This window comes from Manduca sexta, chromosome 7 (assembly GCF_014839805.1).
Source record: "Manduca sexta isolate Smith_Timp_Sample1 chromosome 7, JHU_Msex_v1.0, whole genome shotgun sequence".
NCBI lineage: Eukaryota > Metazoa > Arthropoda > Insecta > Lepidoptera > Sphingidae > Manduca > Manduca sexta.
In genome coordinates this window covers 7,228,321-7,244,290 of record NC_051121.1, presented here as the reverse complement: position 1 = coordinate 7,244,290, position 15,970 = coordinate 7,228,321, and the positions used below count along the sequence as shown (strand labels likewise).

At 34.2% G+C, this 15,970-nt stretch overlaps 1 protein-coding gene across 2 annotated transcripts in view; it reads left to right on the top strand.

Annotated features, from left to right (window-relative positions):
* The window catches only part of LOC115446282 (protein kibra), a 71,862-nt gene extending 66,459 nt beyond the window's left edge, over positions 1–5,403 (top strand). The window contains exons 14-20 of one of the 2 annotated variants that reach the window (XM_037447560.1): positions 58–149; positions 414–556; positions 1,997–2,107; positions 2,450–2,565; positions 3,017–3,170; positions 3,584–3,811; positions 4,246–5,403. In XM_037447560.1, the coding sequence (XP_037303457.1) occupies positions 58–149; positions 414–556; positions 1,997–2,107; positions 2,450–2,565; positions 3,017–3,170; positions 3,584–3,811; positions 4,246–4,573 (1,172 nt within the window). In that variant the 3' untranslated portion in view covers positions 4,574–5,403. Of the gene's footprint in view, positions 1–57; positions 150–413; positions 557–1,996; positions 2,108–2,449; positions 2,566–2,976; positions 3,171–3,583; positions 3,812–4,245 lie in introns of those variants that run through there. The other variant, XM_037447559.1, reaches the window with a different exon arrangement.
* Positions 5,404–15,970: the final 10,567 nt, after the last annotated feature.

Below are 15,970 nucleotides of genomic sequence, written 5' to 3'. Positions count from 1 at the left end.
ATACCTCGTAATGAAGCGAAAAATCTTTTTAATATCAAATATGTTTAACGTTTGAAGGTCCTGAGAGTATGACTGGTGCGGATTGCAACGTTGACTGTGGAGACAATTCGGCGTCAGAAGATGAAGAGTCTAGAGAACCACTTAATCAGGTAAAAAACAATCATAATTACTGCACTTATGGCTGATTTTTAATTGTCACAAAACTTTATTATAGCGTAAAATATAATAAAAATTAACAACTACGGTTATATGGCTAAAACGATAACTGTTTGTTCGATTTTTTTTATTCGGTCAGTATTTATTATTTAATCGATAACTTATGTGTTTGAAAAATAAGACCATAGAGAAACTATTCTATAGCGTACTATATCAAGAAAAATCACGTATTACATAAATCAATGTGTAAATTTTAGATAGTGGAAGAGGATTCGTTTGAGGATTACATTCCCGAGGACATAGGCCTAGAAGAAGAGTATTTGCACCCCACAACAGCAGAGAAAGAGACCAACACCGAATGCAACTTCTGTCCGGAAGGAGCGAGACAACTGCATAGGAGGTATGTATCGATTATACATCGATTATAGAGATGTTTCTGGTTATCGATTTTTTGCGGTATATTGTAAGGATTAAGGTGGAGGAAATTAACGGGATTTAGATGGTTATAATTAATACTTTTATCGATGACATTTTGTGATGTCTAAGTGCTTGACATGATATTTTCTCACAGATGTTGAAACTATACGTAATTCGAGAAACTTGAAAATTTTATTTCGATATATTTTTATTCAAATATATTTAGCTAAAAATTATAAAGCTACTAGTCGTCGTGAGTAGCTGTAAATAGCTTTGGTATTGCCAAAAAATGACTAAATTATATTCTCATATTCTCATTATTGTAAAAACATTATTTTTAACGTCACTTGAAAATAGCTTCCTTACCGAGTTTTAACAGTATGGTAATTTATTTTGCTTATTTTAATTGACATTTAAGATGTACTAATCACATGATAACTACGGTAAAATATTGGCAAGAATATGGGCTATAATTAACTGTTATTGATTGCCCAATTAGTGTGAATTATTCTGTAAAGGGGAAGTCTGTGGTTATTATACAGGGTGATGGGTAAAGTAAGTTTTTGCTTCCGCCAGATATATGAAGTGCTTTCGGAGAGTGGAGGCCGACGGGAGGCCCCATGTGGACACGCCGTTAGAGAAATAAACACCGTCCACACATACATACACTGTACATATTATTTGTATATAGGTATGTTTACATTGTGTCGGGTGTGATCAGTGTTCACGCTTCACTACTGTTGGCACTTTGATACAGGGTGTTCACTTTGGAATGTTATTGGAAAAAGTGCTTTAGTGTTTTTAGAATAAAGATTGATATGAAAACGTCACTTTTATGTCAATCGTTGAAGGAAAATCATTTTTTTTTTTATAATAAAGTGCTTCTTTTTTGTAATTTCATAAATATTTTTATATATATCGTCGACATATGACGTGTATAAGTGCTTGCAAAGGTCTATTTACTGAACAAGTGATTTGTTGATTGACTAATTATCGCACTATCGAATGTATTTCTATTGCCTGTGAAACTATTAAAAGTAAATCTTCAAACCATAGCTTATAAGTACATAATATAGGTATTAGGTATATATGTTTATACATAGAACATTACGAATAATAAACAAAGCTGGTTAAATCTTTTTGAACACCCTGTTAATCTTATTCTTGCATGAATTCTTTATGTATGTGCATGTTTTAGCATGAGGCTTGGCACAATGTGAATGTATCTTTACTTGTTATATAGATTGGTGGAAGACAACAAATTATAAACGTTTTTTTATGTGAATTTTAGGATTTTACATACAAATTGTTACACAATATTAAGCATGTTCTAACGTGATTTACCCCAAACACTTTAGAAATGACTTAAATACTCGATGTATTGCGTAATATATATTGTTAATAAAAATGTTTGTTTGTTTAGGAAAAGTCAACAAGTGAACGCGAACCCGGAGGAACCGCTGGCAACAATAAAGAGATCTAAAACATTCTCACCGCAACCGCAGAGCTTTAGCAAAGGGCAGTACATTTGCAGGTGGGTTTTACTGCTTTAAATATTTAATTTAGACATATATTTATTGAAACAAAGTTCAAATTAAAGACCACGGAGTATAGAGAAGAGAAAAAGAGACGGAGGAGACATTTTTCTATATCTTTTGATTTTGTTTATGATTGTAAATTCCGTGAAGAGGGCTTTAGATTCTATGTTGTTATATAAAGAAAGGAGATATTGATAACAGAGTTTTTAACTGGAATAGAAAGTAATTAGTGCCATATAAGCGTGGTTAGCCCTTAATATAAAGGACAAACCGTAGCTACAACTACTCATTTCATATATCCTTCCTAGCAACTCGAACTAATCCATGTATGTTTGCAGACTGAACAGGTCGGAGTCGGACTCGTCGATGTCGCTGTACGCGCGGCGCCCCGCGGCCCCGCCCGCCGCCGGCATACCCTTCGACCGCAGCGTTAGGGAGCGACGCTCACTCAGGTATGTACTAGTGGTATTTTGATAATTTTATCACATTTAAAAGAAAAAGAAGTTGAGGTTATGTTGTTATTAATTTTTTTTTCTGTGTTAACCTATAAAAGCTACAAGGCTTGGTAAAAAAATCATTTAATATTGAAATAGTCGTCAAAATTCGTTTCTTCCTTCAAGTATGTACCTGAAGTATTGTTTAATTTGTAATTATCTTACCATATTGGTGTCACCGTATTTGATAAAGCACAAACGTTATGTAGAGTTAACAGGTAAGATTGTGGTTATGCCATTTTTAGATGCACCTACTTTGTTTATCTCTGCACCATCTAAGGTCGACTGGTAAAAAATGCCTCTAGCATTAAGTCCGCCTATATACTTATCTGTATATAAAGTGTATAAATAAATGAATTGTTGTTGCGCAGATGGGGCCGCGTGTGGTCGGGCGCGGCGGGCGCGGCGGGCGCGGGCGCGGGCGCGGGCGGGGCGCGCGGCGCGGGGGCGGGCGGGCGCGCGCGCCGCGCACGTCGCTCGACCTGGCGCTCGACCTGCGCGCGCAGCACACGCGCCTCGCCGACCTGCGCGCCGACATACACAACCTCACGCAACTCAAAAAGAGGTAAATATTGTTTATTTTCATATTTTATTATATTGAGTCCAAATGTAACGTCTATTATTGACTACTCTTTAGGGGTTTTGTGTGAAAGACATGTTCAAACCAGTTTTTTATTCGACAAAAATGCTAGCCAAGATAATTTCTATGTATTTGGACAGAAATCTAAAAACGAGCCTATTGAAATAAATAATTTAATTTTGAAGACTTCCAATTTCGATATGTCGTATAAATAAACGCTTTTGTAATATAAAGGTAAAGTTGTCTAACATTTAGTTTATTTAAGTATCTCTAATACAGTTAATCATAAGACATTATAATTGGAGAATAACCACGAATGATTTGAGCCAAACCATTTGTTAGAGACATGACTACATACAGGATACGTATAGGATATGACAATGTATGTACGTTTGCAGGTTGGAAGAAGCTTGCGTGCGCGGGGACCCGCGCGTGGCGGCGTGGGTGGCGGAGGACGAAGCGCTGCGGCGGCTGACGCGCGCAGCCAGCGCAGGCGCAGGCGCGGGCTCGGACGCGGGCGCGGCGGGCGCCAAGGCCGCGCGCCGGCTCGCGCGCGCCGCGCGGGACGTGTCGCGGCTGCGGCGCTCGCGGCAGGGCGGACGCAAGCCCGACCTGCTCACCTTCAAGTTAGTATATTTATCCACACACTTGAGCACTATAATATCTCCTGCGTACCTGGCTGATCTCCGTTGAAATTGGCCGCCGTGGTCGAAATTCGTCTAGGAGGGATTCACAGTATATTTATATGTAGCTTTACAACAATATTCATTTTTAACTTCATCGTGTCCGTGCATTGAGGACATATTTGATTAAAAAGACCAGGAGGGGGGAATTCTAGGCTAAATGTTCAACATAAAATAATATTTACTAAAGTGTCATAGATTTGAATCTTTAATGTTAGCAAAATTAAAGTCCATAAATTTATCCACCTCGTGCATAGATTATAACATTTATCTTTTAATTTCCATTTACTTCTATTAATTATTACACTCGATCAAAAATTTATATCGATATTATTTATACTCGTGCTAACAAAATATATTATGTACAATTATTACAGGGAGAAAATGGCATTCTTCACTCGCACCAAACCGACGATCCCCGTGCTCCCCGGAGAGGAAGGCGACGACATCTCAGAGGACGACTGGGAAGAGGAGCTTGAGGAAAGACGAACACCAGACGGAAGGTCTTCAAAAACCTCGTACGAGCGTCGAGAGAACCAGCCGCAGAACGACAGCAAAGAGAACACAGTAGTCGAGTGCAAGAACCCCTGTCTCCCCCCGCAATACGATAGCGCGATACGGACCGACGAAGCCAAGGAAACGGAAACTAAGACTGATGTGAGGTATGAGTTTGTTGTGGATAGGACGTTGGGTGTACAGGTCTGAATGGGTTTTGAATGGAATGTATCGATATTGTGGACGATTGTCGATTATTTTGGTATCGATAAAAATCGTATAATCGATTTGCATTTTATGCAGTAACATTTTTATTACATCGATTGTAAAAATTAAGAAGTCTATAAAAATATGGTTTATAATACATCATATAAACATTTCTAGACGATACCAAATATGCGTGGGCGACAATCGGCTACAATCTATCGATTCAGAATTATGGCCTTTTGCAAAATATGGCACCATAAAAAAATTACAACTAACATTTTTACTGTGATTACTATTGCCTATTGAGATTTCTGGATCGAAGACTGAAGAAAAATATTATCATATTATGTTTATTGGTAAAATATTAACACTGTTTGCAGATTGTTACAAAATAATTTCTTTCAAATAGATAAATAATTGATAGATTACTTCAATATTACAACATTATTTAAGGAGATTAAAAAATATATTTTTGTAAAAGGTTGAGAAGAAAATACATCCAACAAATGATTTAATCTAATTCGATACGTAATTTAAAGTACAATAGGGTATATATTGATGCTATTTTTGAGAGATTATGACATATAACAACACCTTCAAATTTTGTAACAATTTGTACGCATTCAACACAGTACGTATATGTGCAAATGTAGTGCCATAAGATTTCATTATAAAGAATCTTAATATGTATACCTTTTATACCATTCATATATTGTACAAAAACAAATTGTGCTTTAAACTTGGTGCCTGAGAGCCTTCGATTGTGCCATACGAAGGCATGAAGTGAGGGGAGAAATATAGGTACAAAATAGTGTATACGGGGAGTCACAAAATGTATGCCAAACGATTTATTTTTTATATGTGTATAATTAACGTAAAGTGGGAACGTTGTGTAAATAAATCGCTATAGAGGTTGCCCACCGACTAAGTTCTACTGTAGATAATAAAGGACTACGGCCGCGATGAAGTCAAATAGTTGTTAAGGTGGTAGCTCAAGGTCCATTTTCATACATTTTGTTTCGGCTTTAATCTGGGTAACTAAACAAGTATTGGCAAGTAAAGAATTTAAATTCACGTCTAGTTAGTGATTAGTTCTCGCAGTTGAAGAAAAAACGTAAAAATAATTAATAATCATGGATATTTCTGCCTTTAAAATTTCGTCATATTAAATTTTAAAGGCCGAAATATCCATGATTATTAATTATTTTTACGTTTTTCTTCAACTGCGAGAACTAATCACTAACTAGACGTGAAACCAAAATGTATGAAAATGGACCTTGAGCTACCACCTTAACATTCGATTATTCCAATTCGATTTTATTTGGGCAAAATCGATATTATTATCGATATTATTTATGCCAAATACGTTGAGGCTCTCGATTGTTGCGCCTTTAACTTTCGCTTGTTTAATGTTGATGTTCGGAAATTCGCTGGTTTTATTAAAAAAATTCGTCGTGTTTATAAAGTCTGTTCCTTTAGGTTTTTTCCACCGAATACGTAGGACTTGATAGGCCAAAAAAGCTTTGTACATATCGGCTTGTAAAGAGTCGTTTATTGTCGGTGAAAGAGGTACTCGCCTTAGACCATTACTGTGACATGAAATAATTTAGTAACTACATAAAAAAAAACTTTTTTTTACGTAGTTAAAATCTCGTCGACACCCGGGCACATTATGAATTTCAAACGTGCAATATTGAATGTAATTCTCTTCGTAGTTGTAGAAATCGTATCGAGATCTGAATTTCTTCTGATGGTCTTATGTGTCACTTATTAGTAACGATGTGTCTTTATTTACGAACGCCGTGATATCTCCCTTTCTTTCTACCCAATTTGACTATCAAATCATTAGAAAAGGACGGAACGCGTCACTTAGCGTTTGTGAATCAAGATTTGAGCGCTCTTACGATCTGAAGACTGAGGTTTTAAATACGGACCTTATATTTGTAATTTGTTGATGATGATGATGATGAGATGTTCGATAAACTGTCGACTTTGTGTTAAAATCTATGAAAAAGTCTCTTGTTCACTCATATTTTTTTTATCGACTGTGCAGGCGCAGAAATTTATCGATAGTGTTAACTTCTCGTTTTGAATCTCTATTTTCAGTTCGTAACAGCCGAAATAGTGTATAAGTATATGAAATAATATTAGTTCTATGAGAACATTTTGAAAAAATATTTTTTTATTAAAAAAGATAATGGTTTTCAAACATGTTTCCATAGGATACATTGTATTTTTATACCGTGTGTATTGTAAACATTCTTCTGTAAATGTTGTATAATAAATTAATTTTATTCTAGATTATTCTGTAAATAATATGGACATAAAGTATAAATGAGTTTGCATATATGTAATCTGATCTTTTATCGTCTTAATTATTTGTTTAATTGTTAGAAATTAAATCGACTAAGTATTTTTGTAACAATCTGTAGTCTCATAATATTAGTTGCTTAGTGTTACATTTTTTCTTGTATAAATTGTATATTTTTTATTATATTATGACGATTATGAATGTGAAGTTTTATACATTATAATTGTTATGGGTGAATTGACGATTTGCCAAATTAATATAAGCATTGTTTTAATACTTCCATTAAAAAAGGATTATTATATTTTGTAAAAATGCCAGCTAATGGCTGGTCGATATAAATAAAAATTGAAAATAAAAATTATAAATTCGTATTTATTTTGTTTAATTTAAACACTCGTACGACTCTAGATTTTTCACAGTGCCTAACATAACAGGCGACTTATATACTAAATTAAAAAAAATGATAGAAATTAAAAAATACACATTAACTTATTACGTAATAACGATTAGAAATTCCGAAACTCCCCTAACCCTATCACTCCTAGAATAATATTTGTATTATGAAAATTAATCGATTTGTCGACGTTAAAGTATTCTATACGTTGAAAGTATGCAATGAGATATATCGCCTGAGAGCTATAACGTACTCGTTTAACGATTTCTTATATTTACACGAATGTTAGTCATTCAATTAAAATGTTTTTTTGGGTTTTACTGCGGCTTTGTATAATTATATTTTTTTTTTTGGATTTAATATAAAACACCGCAATAAAATCCTAAAAATCATTTCATTTCAATGTACTACTATGATCTGTATGGCTCTGGATCGAAAGCGAAATTGATCATTATAATTTATCAGCAGCTTTACATTATTAAAATTTAGAGTATTTGAGTACAACTTACATATCATTAAACTTATCAACTTCGAGGGTAATTTAGAGCTGTTATAATCATAACCATAAACTCAAGTACGATATACATATTTTAACAATAAAAATATAATGATATTGCGATGATAAAGATTAATGGTGGCGTATCTAGCGCTAATGGTGGAACGTGCTGGTATGGTGGTATATTGTGAGCGTGCACACGCAAACGGTCAATCCGACAATCTACACTTACCATCGCTTTGATTGCACCTTCAACTAACTGTATAGGACGAACGATAAATTACTGTGCCGTTTTAGTCGTGCTTTGGGATTTTTATTATAATTCGTTTTGTTTTTTATAATTTTTAAGAGACTTAAATAGATACGTGAAGAAAATAAATCTTTTAAAAATCTTGTGAAGTCTACAATCTGCATTAATTCATGTATTATTTTAACATCAAATGTTAATTATTAAAATATGAAGTGAGATAGTCTCGTGATAGAATTTTTATGTTTATAAAGGGTTTGGAAAACTTAATTGCAATTAACTTACTTGCAAAAACTTCGATTTACAAATAACTTGAGATATGTTCGCCAGATGTTTGTCCGCACCTGACTGCGTATTTTTTTTGTATACCATACCTAGTTCTAAATATTAACCATGACTTAGTTAAATAGTGAATAGACACAAATACGAGTATGCAAACAGCTTATTCGGGTGTATTCGCGAACGCCTCGTTGCGGTTGGCGACACGAAATGTGCGAGTCTTCAATTGCTTTGTTAATTAAAATACTGGTATATACTGGTACTACTGGTGGTAGGTCTTTCATATGTGAGGGTCCGTCTGTGTAGGTACCACCGCAATGTCTATTCTGTCGCCAAGCAGCAGTATATAGTCACTGTTGTGTTCCGGTTTGACAGACATTGTAGCCAGTGTAACTGCTGGACATAAGACTTAACACCTCATGTCTCAGGATGTGCGAGCGCAGTGGAATACCATACAATACTTAGTAATTCAAGGGCGGTCGTATCGCTTACCACGAGGCGAACGGCAATTACGTGATAAAAAAAACGCACCGTAAATAGTCGTATGGTTCATTCCATAGAGTGGTCGCACGCACACGTCCGGTCACAGGATACGCTTAAATATAACCCAGATTAAAAGCGAGCTGCGGAATGTTTTTTTCGAATTTGTAGACGAAATATTTAATTATCGAGGGGTTGGTTGTCATTAATCACTTACGAAGGAAATTGGTGGCACGGCTCGAAATCATGACCGTCATTGTTGATTTTTAAAATTGGACCGGTTAGTATCCCAAAAAAAAAGTTCAAATATTAGTTAATCTAAACTTATTAACTTATAAAACTAAATAAATTAAAGTTAACTTAGAGTTTATAATTACCGCACCTATCAAATGTATGATCCCCTTAAAAATGCTCAAGTCAAGCGTATTAATATACCAAGTTGCCAATGTAACCTTGTTTACATTAAAAGAAAAAAAATGCCAGCATTAAAACAAGCAGAAAATTCAATTACACATAAAAGTAAAACACAGTCACTTCCGTTTATTATCGGGTAAGGCAGTGCGTGCGACGGCGTCGTCACGCGTGGCTTCGTTCAGTAACGTTCAGCCAAGCACCCTAAGAAAGATGCAAGATACACGAAACATTGTATTCGTGTAAATACGAGTATATGTACTTTGTCTAATTATACTTAGAAGTAGAAAAGAACCTCAAATTGAGGAGAAGCCATTCCATTTTGAAAACAGTTATAAAGGTATTTATTACATTTGTTACTCTGTCCGGATTATACAAATACATCCGACTTTCGGGTAAGTGCTTTAGGCGTGCAACTCTTTGAATTAAGTGAACATGGCGAGGGCAAATTACTAACGGGCTACGAGCTATGTTCAGGACGATTATTGGGAACAATGGTAGCGGAAGTCCTAGGATACGCGTAAGGTACCTAAGTACCCAAGAAAAGTTTTGAGGTTATAATAAAAAAATTACAATCAAATAAACTCTATGAAAACTAATAATCAAACTTTTTGATGTTCCGAAGCGCTAATATATCTGTCGACTCCAACTATTTTACTGTTGTTTTACAAGAGAAGTTGTGTAAGTCGTACATAAAACTCGTGACGTATTTAGTGCGAACGATTTGACATTTATGCCTAATATTTTATCAGTTGGCGCCAAGTTTTACGCGCCAAATAAATTATTTCTGATATACCGTAAGAAAACTACAGCTGTATTGTTGAGATTAGACCATTTTATTTATAGGCGTATAAACGTGCTACATTTTACATAATGTATTATTAGGGACAATTGATGGCTTTTTATGACGCAGTTTCTGTTTTAAGATAAAAATTAAAATAAAACTTTTTTATACGGTCACGAAGATATTTTTTTTAGTGACACGGCATAGTGGCCAGGAGTAAAATAAAAAAAAAAAAAAATGTTATTTCATGTGAAGCGGTTCCAGCAGTGGTTGGTGGTTGTAATGAGGTGCTAACAATGGTTCAGTGTGACACAATGAACACGGCACGGCGGTACGGTATGTCATGTAGACGGCAACCAGCGCTGCATCTAGATTGAGTCGGCGAGGATCGTCGGCGCCGTCGGGTGGAGCGGCTGTGGCGGCGTTGAGTTTATTCAATTATTTATTATTATTATGAAATTAAATAAAAAAAATACGCTAAAGTATTATATACATAAATACATATAATTCGTTTTCTCTTTCGGTTCTGAAATGATTGAATGAAGAATATATTTTGTTAATTTGTAGACCTACGCTAAGTAAAACTTGTATGTATGATTGCGAATTTGAAGATATTTAGGTATGTTATTGAAGTATTAACTGTAATAAAAGCATCGCTCAACGCAACGTCATATAATATATTGTAGGTATATAAATAGAAAAAAAGAGTGCATGTCGAGAAGGCAAGAAAAGTGGTTGTAAAATAATTCGTCAAATGTATTACTTCAATTATTATGGAGGATCTAAAGAGCAATGACATCGGGCAGGCAGTTGGTCATGGATATTAGCAAAATCCTATTTTGCACCATGCTTGAAATCACGTGTTGCGTTAACCCTACATTGAAATAGGAAACAATCAAAGACTAGACCATAGAATTCACAAATTCTCCAGCTTTTCCTCCAGAGGCGGCTTAACCTATTGTGCAGGGTGTGCGCTGCACACGGGCGCTCTCAAACAACCTGCGCCCGTGCTAAGGCCAGCGGGCGGCTTCTTTACTTTACACAATAACTTTTAATTTAATATTATCAAATTTATTAAAGATCACATTGTCTCCTAGGGGGTGCCAAGGAATTTCTAGCACACGGGCGGCACATGAGCTCGAGCCGCCTCTGCTTTTCTCATTACATTTTAGAATCCCATAAAAAGAAATCCGCTGACACCGAGACCATACAAAATGAAAACGCTTAGTCGGAAACGTAATTTTCATGCGTGGCGCTGTGCGGGCGCACGGATGAACTGTTATCAATGATGCCTCACTCAATTGTATGCTTATTGGACATTATTTTTAGACGCACGGATTATAAGGATTTGGTACGCGCTTTTTGACTTGATAATTATATGGAGTTTGTTTAAGACTGTCTAAATTGTCTGTTATTTGAATTTAGGTTAGAAATATTTACATGTAAATGTATGGTGGAGAAATATTTATATAAAATCCGATATATTCAAATATAATTATGTATATAAACATATTACATAATAATCGGCCGGTAAACAGGCAATGGAACATCTGATCTCAAGTTTAAATATTCCCAGGAAATTCGAACACAAGACCTCATAGCGGTGTCGTACCGCGCCATACAATGCCACCGATGCATTAAATCGTTAATCGACAAAATTCGACAAAAACATATATTCTAAATTTGAATTTCCCAAACTGTTTTCTAAAGGAAATACTATTAAAGCTTGTAAGCTCGAATTTACAAAAGATTGGTAGATGCAAGTCATTGTAATTTTACACGCGGGGTGAACATAAATTATTATTTTAGTACCAGTCGGTTCAATGGGTCGTTTCTGATTGTACGAATTTGAATTAGACATTATAGAGAGGTTTCAAATGGTCTAGCTTTGTGTAAGTAGACAGTCATTGCGCGTGGCATAAATTTCCCAAAGAAATACGGGCGTAGTTCTTGACAACATATGAGATTTTTTGTACTACAAATCTATTATATGTTATTTATACGTGTTTAGAATTTATTGGAATTATGAATTCGATTATAAATAAATACATAGTGACGCTCCGGAATCAAACCTAACCTATTTTTTTAAATAATGCATCCTTAAGGTTTTTAGCTCATACTCCTCATAAAATTTAATCACTGTCGAAGTCATAAAAATATAGTATAGTTTTTGAATATTAAAACAGAATACATAGTTAAAATGTCATCGAGTGCGCGTTGGCAACGTCCGGTAGTTCACGCTCCGCTACCGCCACGGACGCTGTATAATAGCCATGATTGCGTGCGGGCTTTGCAATGTAACTTCACGCCGTGCAGCGGAGTAGGCAGAGTTTACGTGAATACTCATAGTCAATAAAAGCATAATCCTGGTTTTACAGTTGTGTTTTAAATTCTAGAATTTTCGTCAATGGTAGTCTAATAATTATTAATAAATGGAAATTCACCTGAAAATAAACTTGCGGTGTTTCGCAACAATGAATTTAACAACAATGTTTTCAAATATAATAATATCGGGTCTTATTATTTACTTATTAATAAACTATCATAAACAAACGATATTAGGCAAATTTATCAGAATGTTATTGTCCATACTCCCCTAATAAGCTATAAAAACTCTTCACCTGTTTTTCTAGAAATTGAATCTTCAAAAAGAAATATGAAGTTTCCTTGCGTGATTTTTAGTGAATCGTCTTCCTATAAAAACATGCCACATAAATGTGCGCAAAAAATGAAATTCATAAAAACTGGATATTTTTGAATAGTTCAAATTACATCTCCACGCTCTTAAAAATTACTATGTTACTAAAAAGTATTAATATCCCTTTCTCGTATTAATTAATGACATCTTGAATTCGTTTTTTCGTACTCATTTTACCGTTCCCCAAGCTCCCCTAATGATCTATGGAAGGATCTACGCTCTAGCACGCGCTGCGACAGGTGCGCGCGCAGCTGCCACCGCGGCCTCTAACGCTAGTAACTACTGGCCAGTTCGAAATTTTGTTTGTTCGTTTTTTAAATAAATACTTTTTATTTTTAAATTGCTGGATGTCATGAGGTTTAAACGATCCAAAAAGGTTAAATAACATGACATTATGTTCCAGGTTTGAGAGTTAAGAACTACTGTTTCCAGAAGTTTGAGGAAATGTCGAAAAAGGAAGAAGTGAAATGGTATTTTAATAGATATACAGGTTAAATAAGACACCAGTGATTGACAAACAAATATTAGATAAAAAAATATAATGTTTACGGGTTTCTATATTTTTATAGCAACATTTTCATTTAATATTATAGATGTAACCGCGGTCTATTGTTAGTTCATGCATATGCCAACATCAAACTAGTTTAGTACGTCGTTCTACTCGTTTCATTTTTCCTTTTAAATGAGCTACTGTTTATTAGTTTACCTATGTCAATGGTTCGATGATTGGAGAGAAAAATGATGAAAAAAATGATATAAGGAAGTATATTATATTTATTGATGAAAGTATTTTTATTAACACTTTTTTAAGGCATGTATTTTAGAATTATTTGTAAATTTGTTTCATTAAATATCAATATCATGATGAATGTGTCGGAAAAGCATCTTTGTGCGAATACCGATCAATATTGTATCTACTCCTAAGTAATTAGCAAGTATTCTCATGTAACTAGTCTTTTAAGAATAAAACTCCTTTAAACCCAAATTTGGAGGTATACCAGTTATCTTATTTAAATAACAGAAGAAAAGGCACCAGCAGCCATGGACAATTGGTTTTCTAAAACAACGGCTAATAATTTACACAACGTTTCTTAGCCCAGCTTATTATATAGAAAATATTAGCTTTTTATTCCGCTTTCGCTTGCGTCTGGAATAAATGATAATATTAATCCAGGACTTGATCTTTCAATGTTCTGAATTTCACCCAAATCCATTCTGAACATCGAACTACTTATAAACATGCAAAAAACACGTAATTTTTTTTTATTTATAATTGTTATAATAACTTATGGCGTTAAAAATATATTTTACTTATGTGTAAACTTACAAGTAAGTCGAAATGTTATAATGATTTCTTACGTTTACACGAATATTAGATATAGAAATAAAACTATTTTACCAATTTTATCTTGGTTATTTATATATTAATTTTCTCCTGACGTTTCGAAAACTGCAAAATCTTCGCAGTCCAAATAACTCATTACGCGTAATAACTCAAATTGTCACAATGTTGATTGTGTTTCCATCGTATAATCAATTTTCATAGTTAATAATACGTATTATTTGTACATTAGCCCGTTTTATTAAACCGTCTGGTATGTATAACTGTTTTCTCTAGAGGCTATTTGAAAAGCAACATTTGGGTTTGTGTGTTGATGGAAAATAACTTACTGTCTTGAGATGATCACTGGCATACATGGTATATGCGATATTGAGGCTTTATATATAGAAGTAGAAAGTGTTTTAACCTTATAAAAAAAAATTCGGCAAAAATTTAAATCCATAATCTTTTGGTAAATTTGTATGAACTGGAAATCCCGAAATCTTTCTGTTTAATATTGTTATGGTTAATATGTTTAAGGTTAATTCCCTCTAAGTAGTTGAGGAGGCCCGTGCTCAGCAGTGGGCAAGTATATAATACAGGGCTGATATTATTATTATTATTATTACACGAATGCTAGACATTAAAATAAAACAATTTTTCGGATCTTATTGCGGTTGTTTCAAAGTGCATTCTTCACGGTCTCGGGGGCACGAAGCTATAAAATTCGATTTTTTTATTTCAAAACCTTTCTGTTTTCAATAATTTGATGTTACTAATTAAATGTACTTAAATCATAATTTATACTCTGGATAACAAAATACTGAAAAAGAAATTGATACATACATGGCATCATGCCTTTTTTCCCATTTCAGGCGTAGGCCGAGGTGTAACACTCAGATTTGACAATCTTTAAGTATCTTGGAAGCGAGGCTATTGGTTTTTAGGAACACTTGATTACGGGCTAATAATGAGAAGAAAATTCCAAAATCACATTACCTGAGCCGGGGTTCGAACCGTAGTCTTCAAAGCAAAGGCGTACAGCATTAGTAAAGTTATATTGTTGCAAAAATAATTATCAATATTTACTGTTGAACTTTAAACGTTTAACTTTAAAATACGATTAAGTTACCTAAACGAACTTGTGAAGTATGCTCTGAGATTTCAGATAGCATTGTTATGTTCTTAATTGGGTACATATTTACATTTGACATTATTGCAACGTTTTGAAGTAGTTTTGGATACCATCTGTGTTTCAAAATTACATTTAAATTGGAGAATGATAACTCAAATGTTTTATTTAAAAAATACGAATGACCATCTAGTGGTCTAAATTCGAACGACACAAATTTAATATGTTAGTACAAAGGGTAAATCGATTTTATAGTCAGGCCGCTCCTAACAAGCTTAGTCTTAGGGGACGCCTATGTTTAGCAATGGACTTCCAAAGACTGAAGAAGAAGATACATATTTTTTTTATTTTTATGCACTCCTTAATATTAACTTTAATTATGCCAAATTTCATACCCGCCCGTGTGCGCAATGTGCTTAAAAAGTATTTTCTTCACGTATTAATGCACAGATTATTATATTTTAAACTATTAAAAGTTTTAATTTAGTTCCTTAAATTAAACAGACACGCAAAAGTTGAGATAAAAATGGCTCTTGCTTACGAAGATCTAAGTTAAGATGGCTATACGATGACATAATTATAATAGTCTTAAATTAATCAAACGTATTGTTTGTTACATTGACTAGATATTCCTTACATTTGTTAGTTCGCAAAATGATTATTAATTTAATGATTTCTGAGCATCCTTACATTACACAACTCGAATGTTTCTAGACATTGAAACATTCATAGAACATTTGCAAAGAAACAAACATTTGCAATAAATAACCACACATATCTCAAACCTGTTAATTTAAACGGACAGTTGAATCAACCAACAGTAATGTATGAAAATTGATTCCCATTG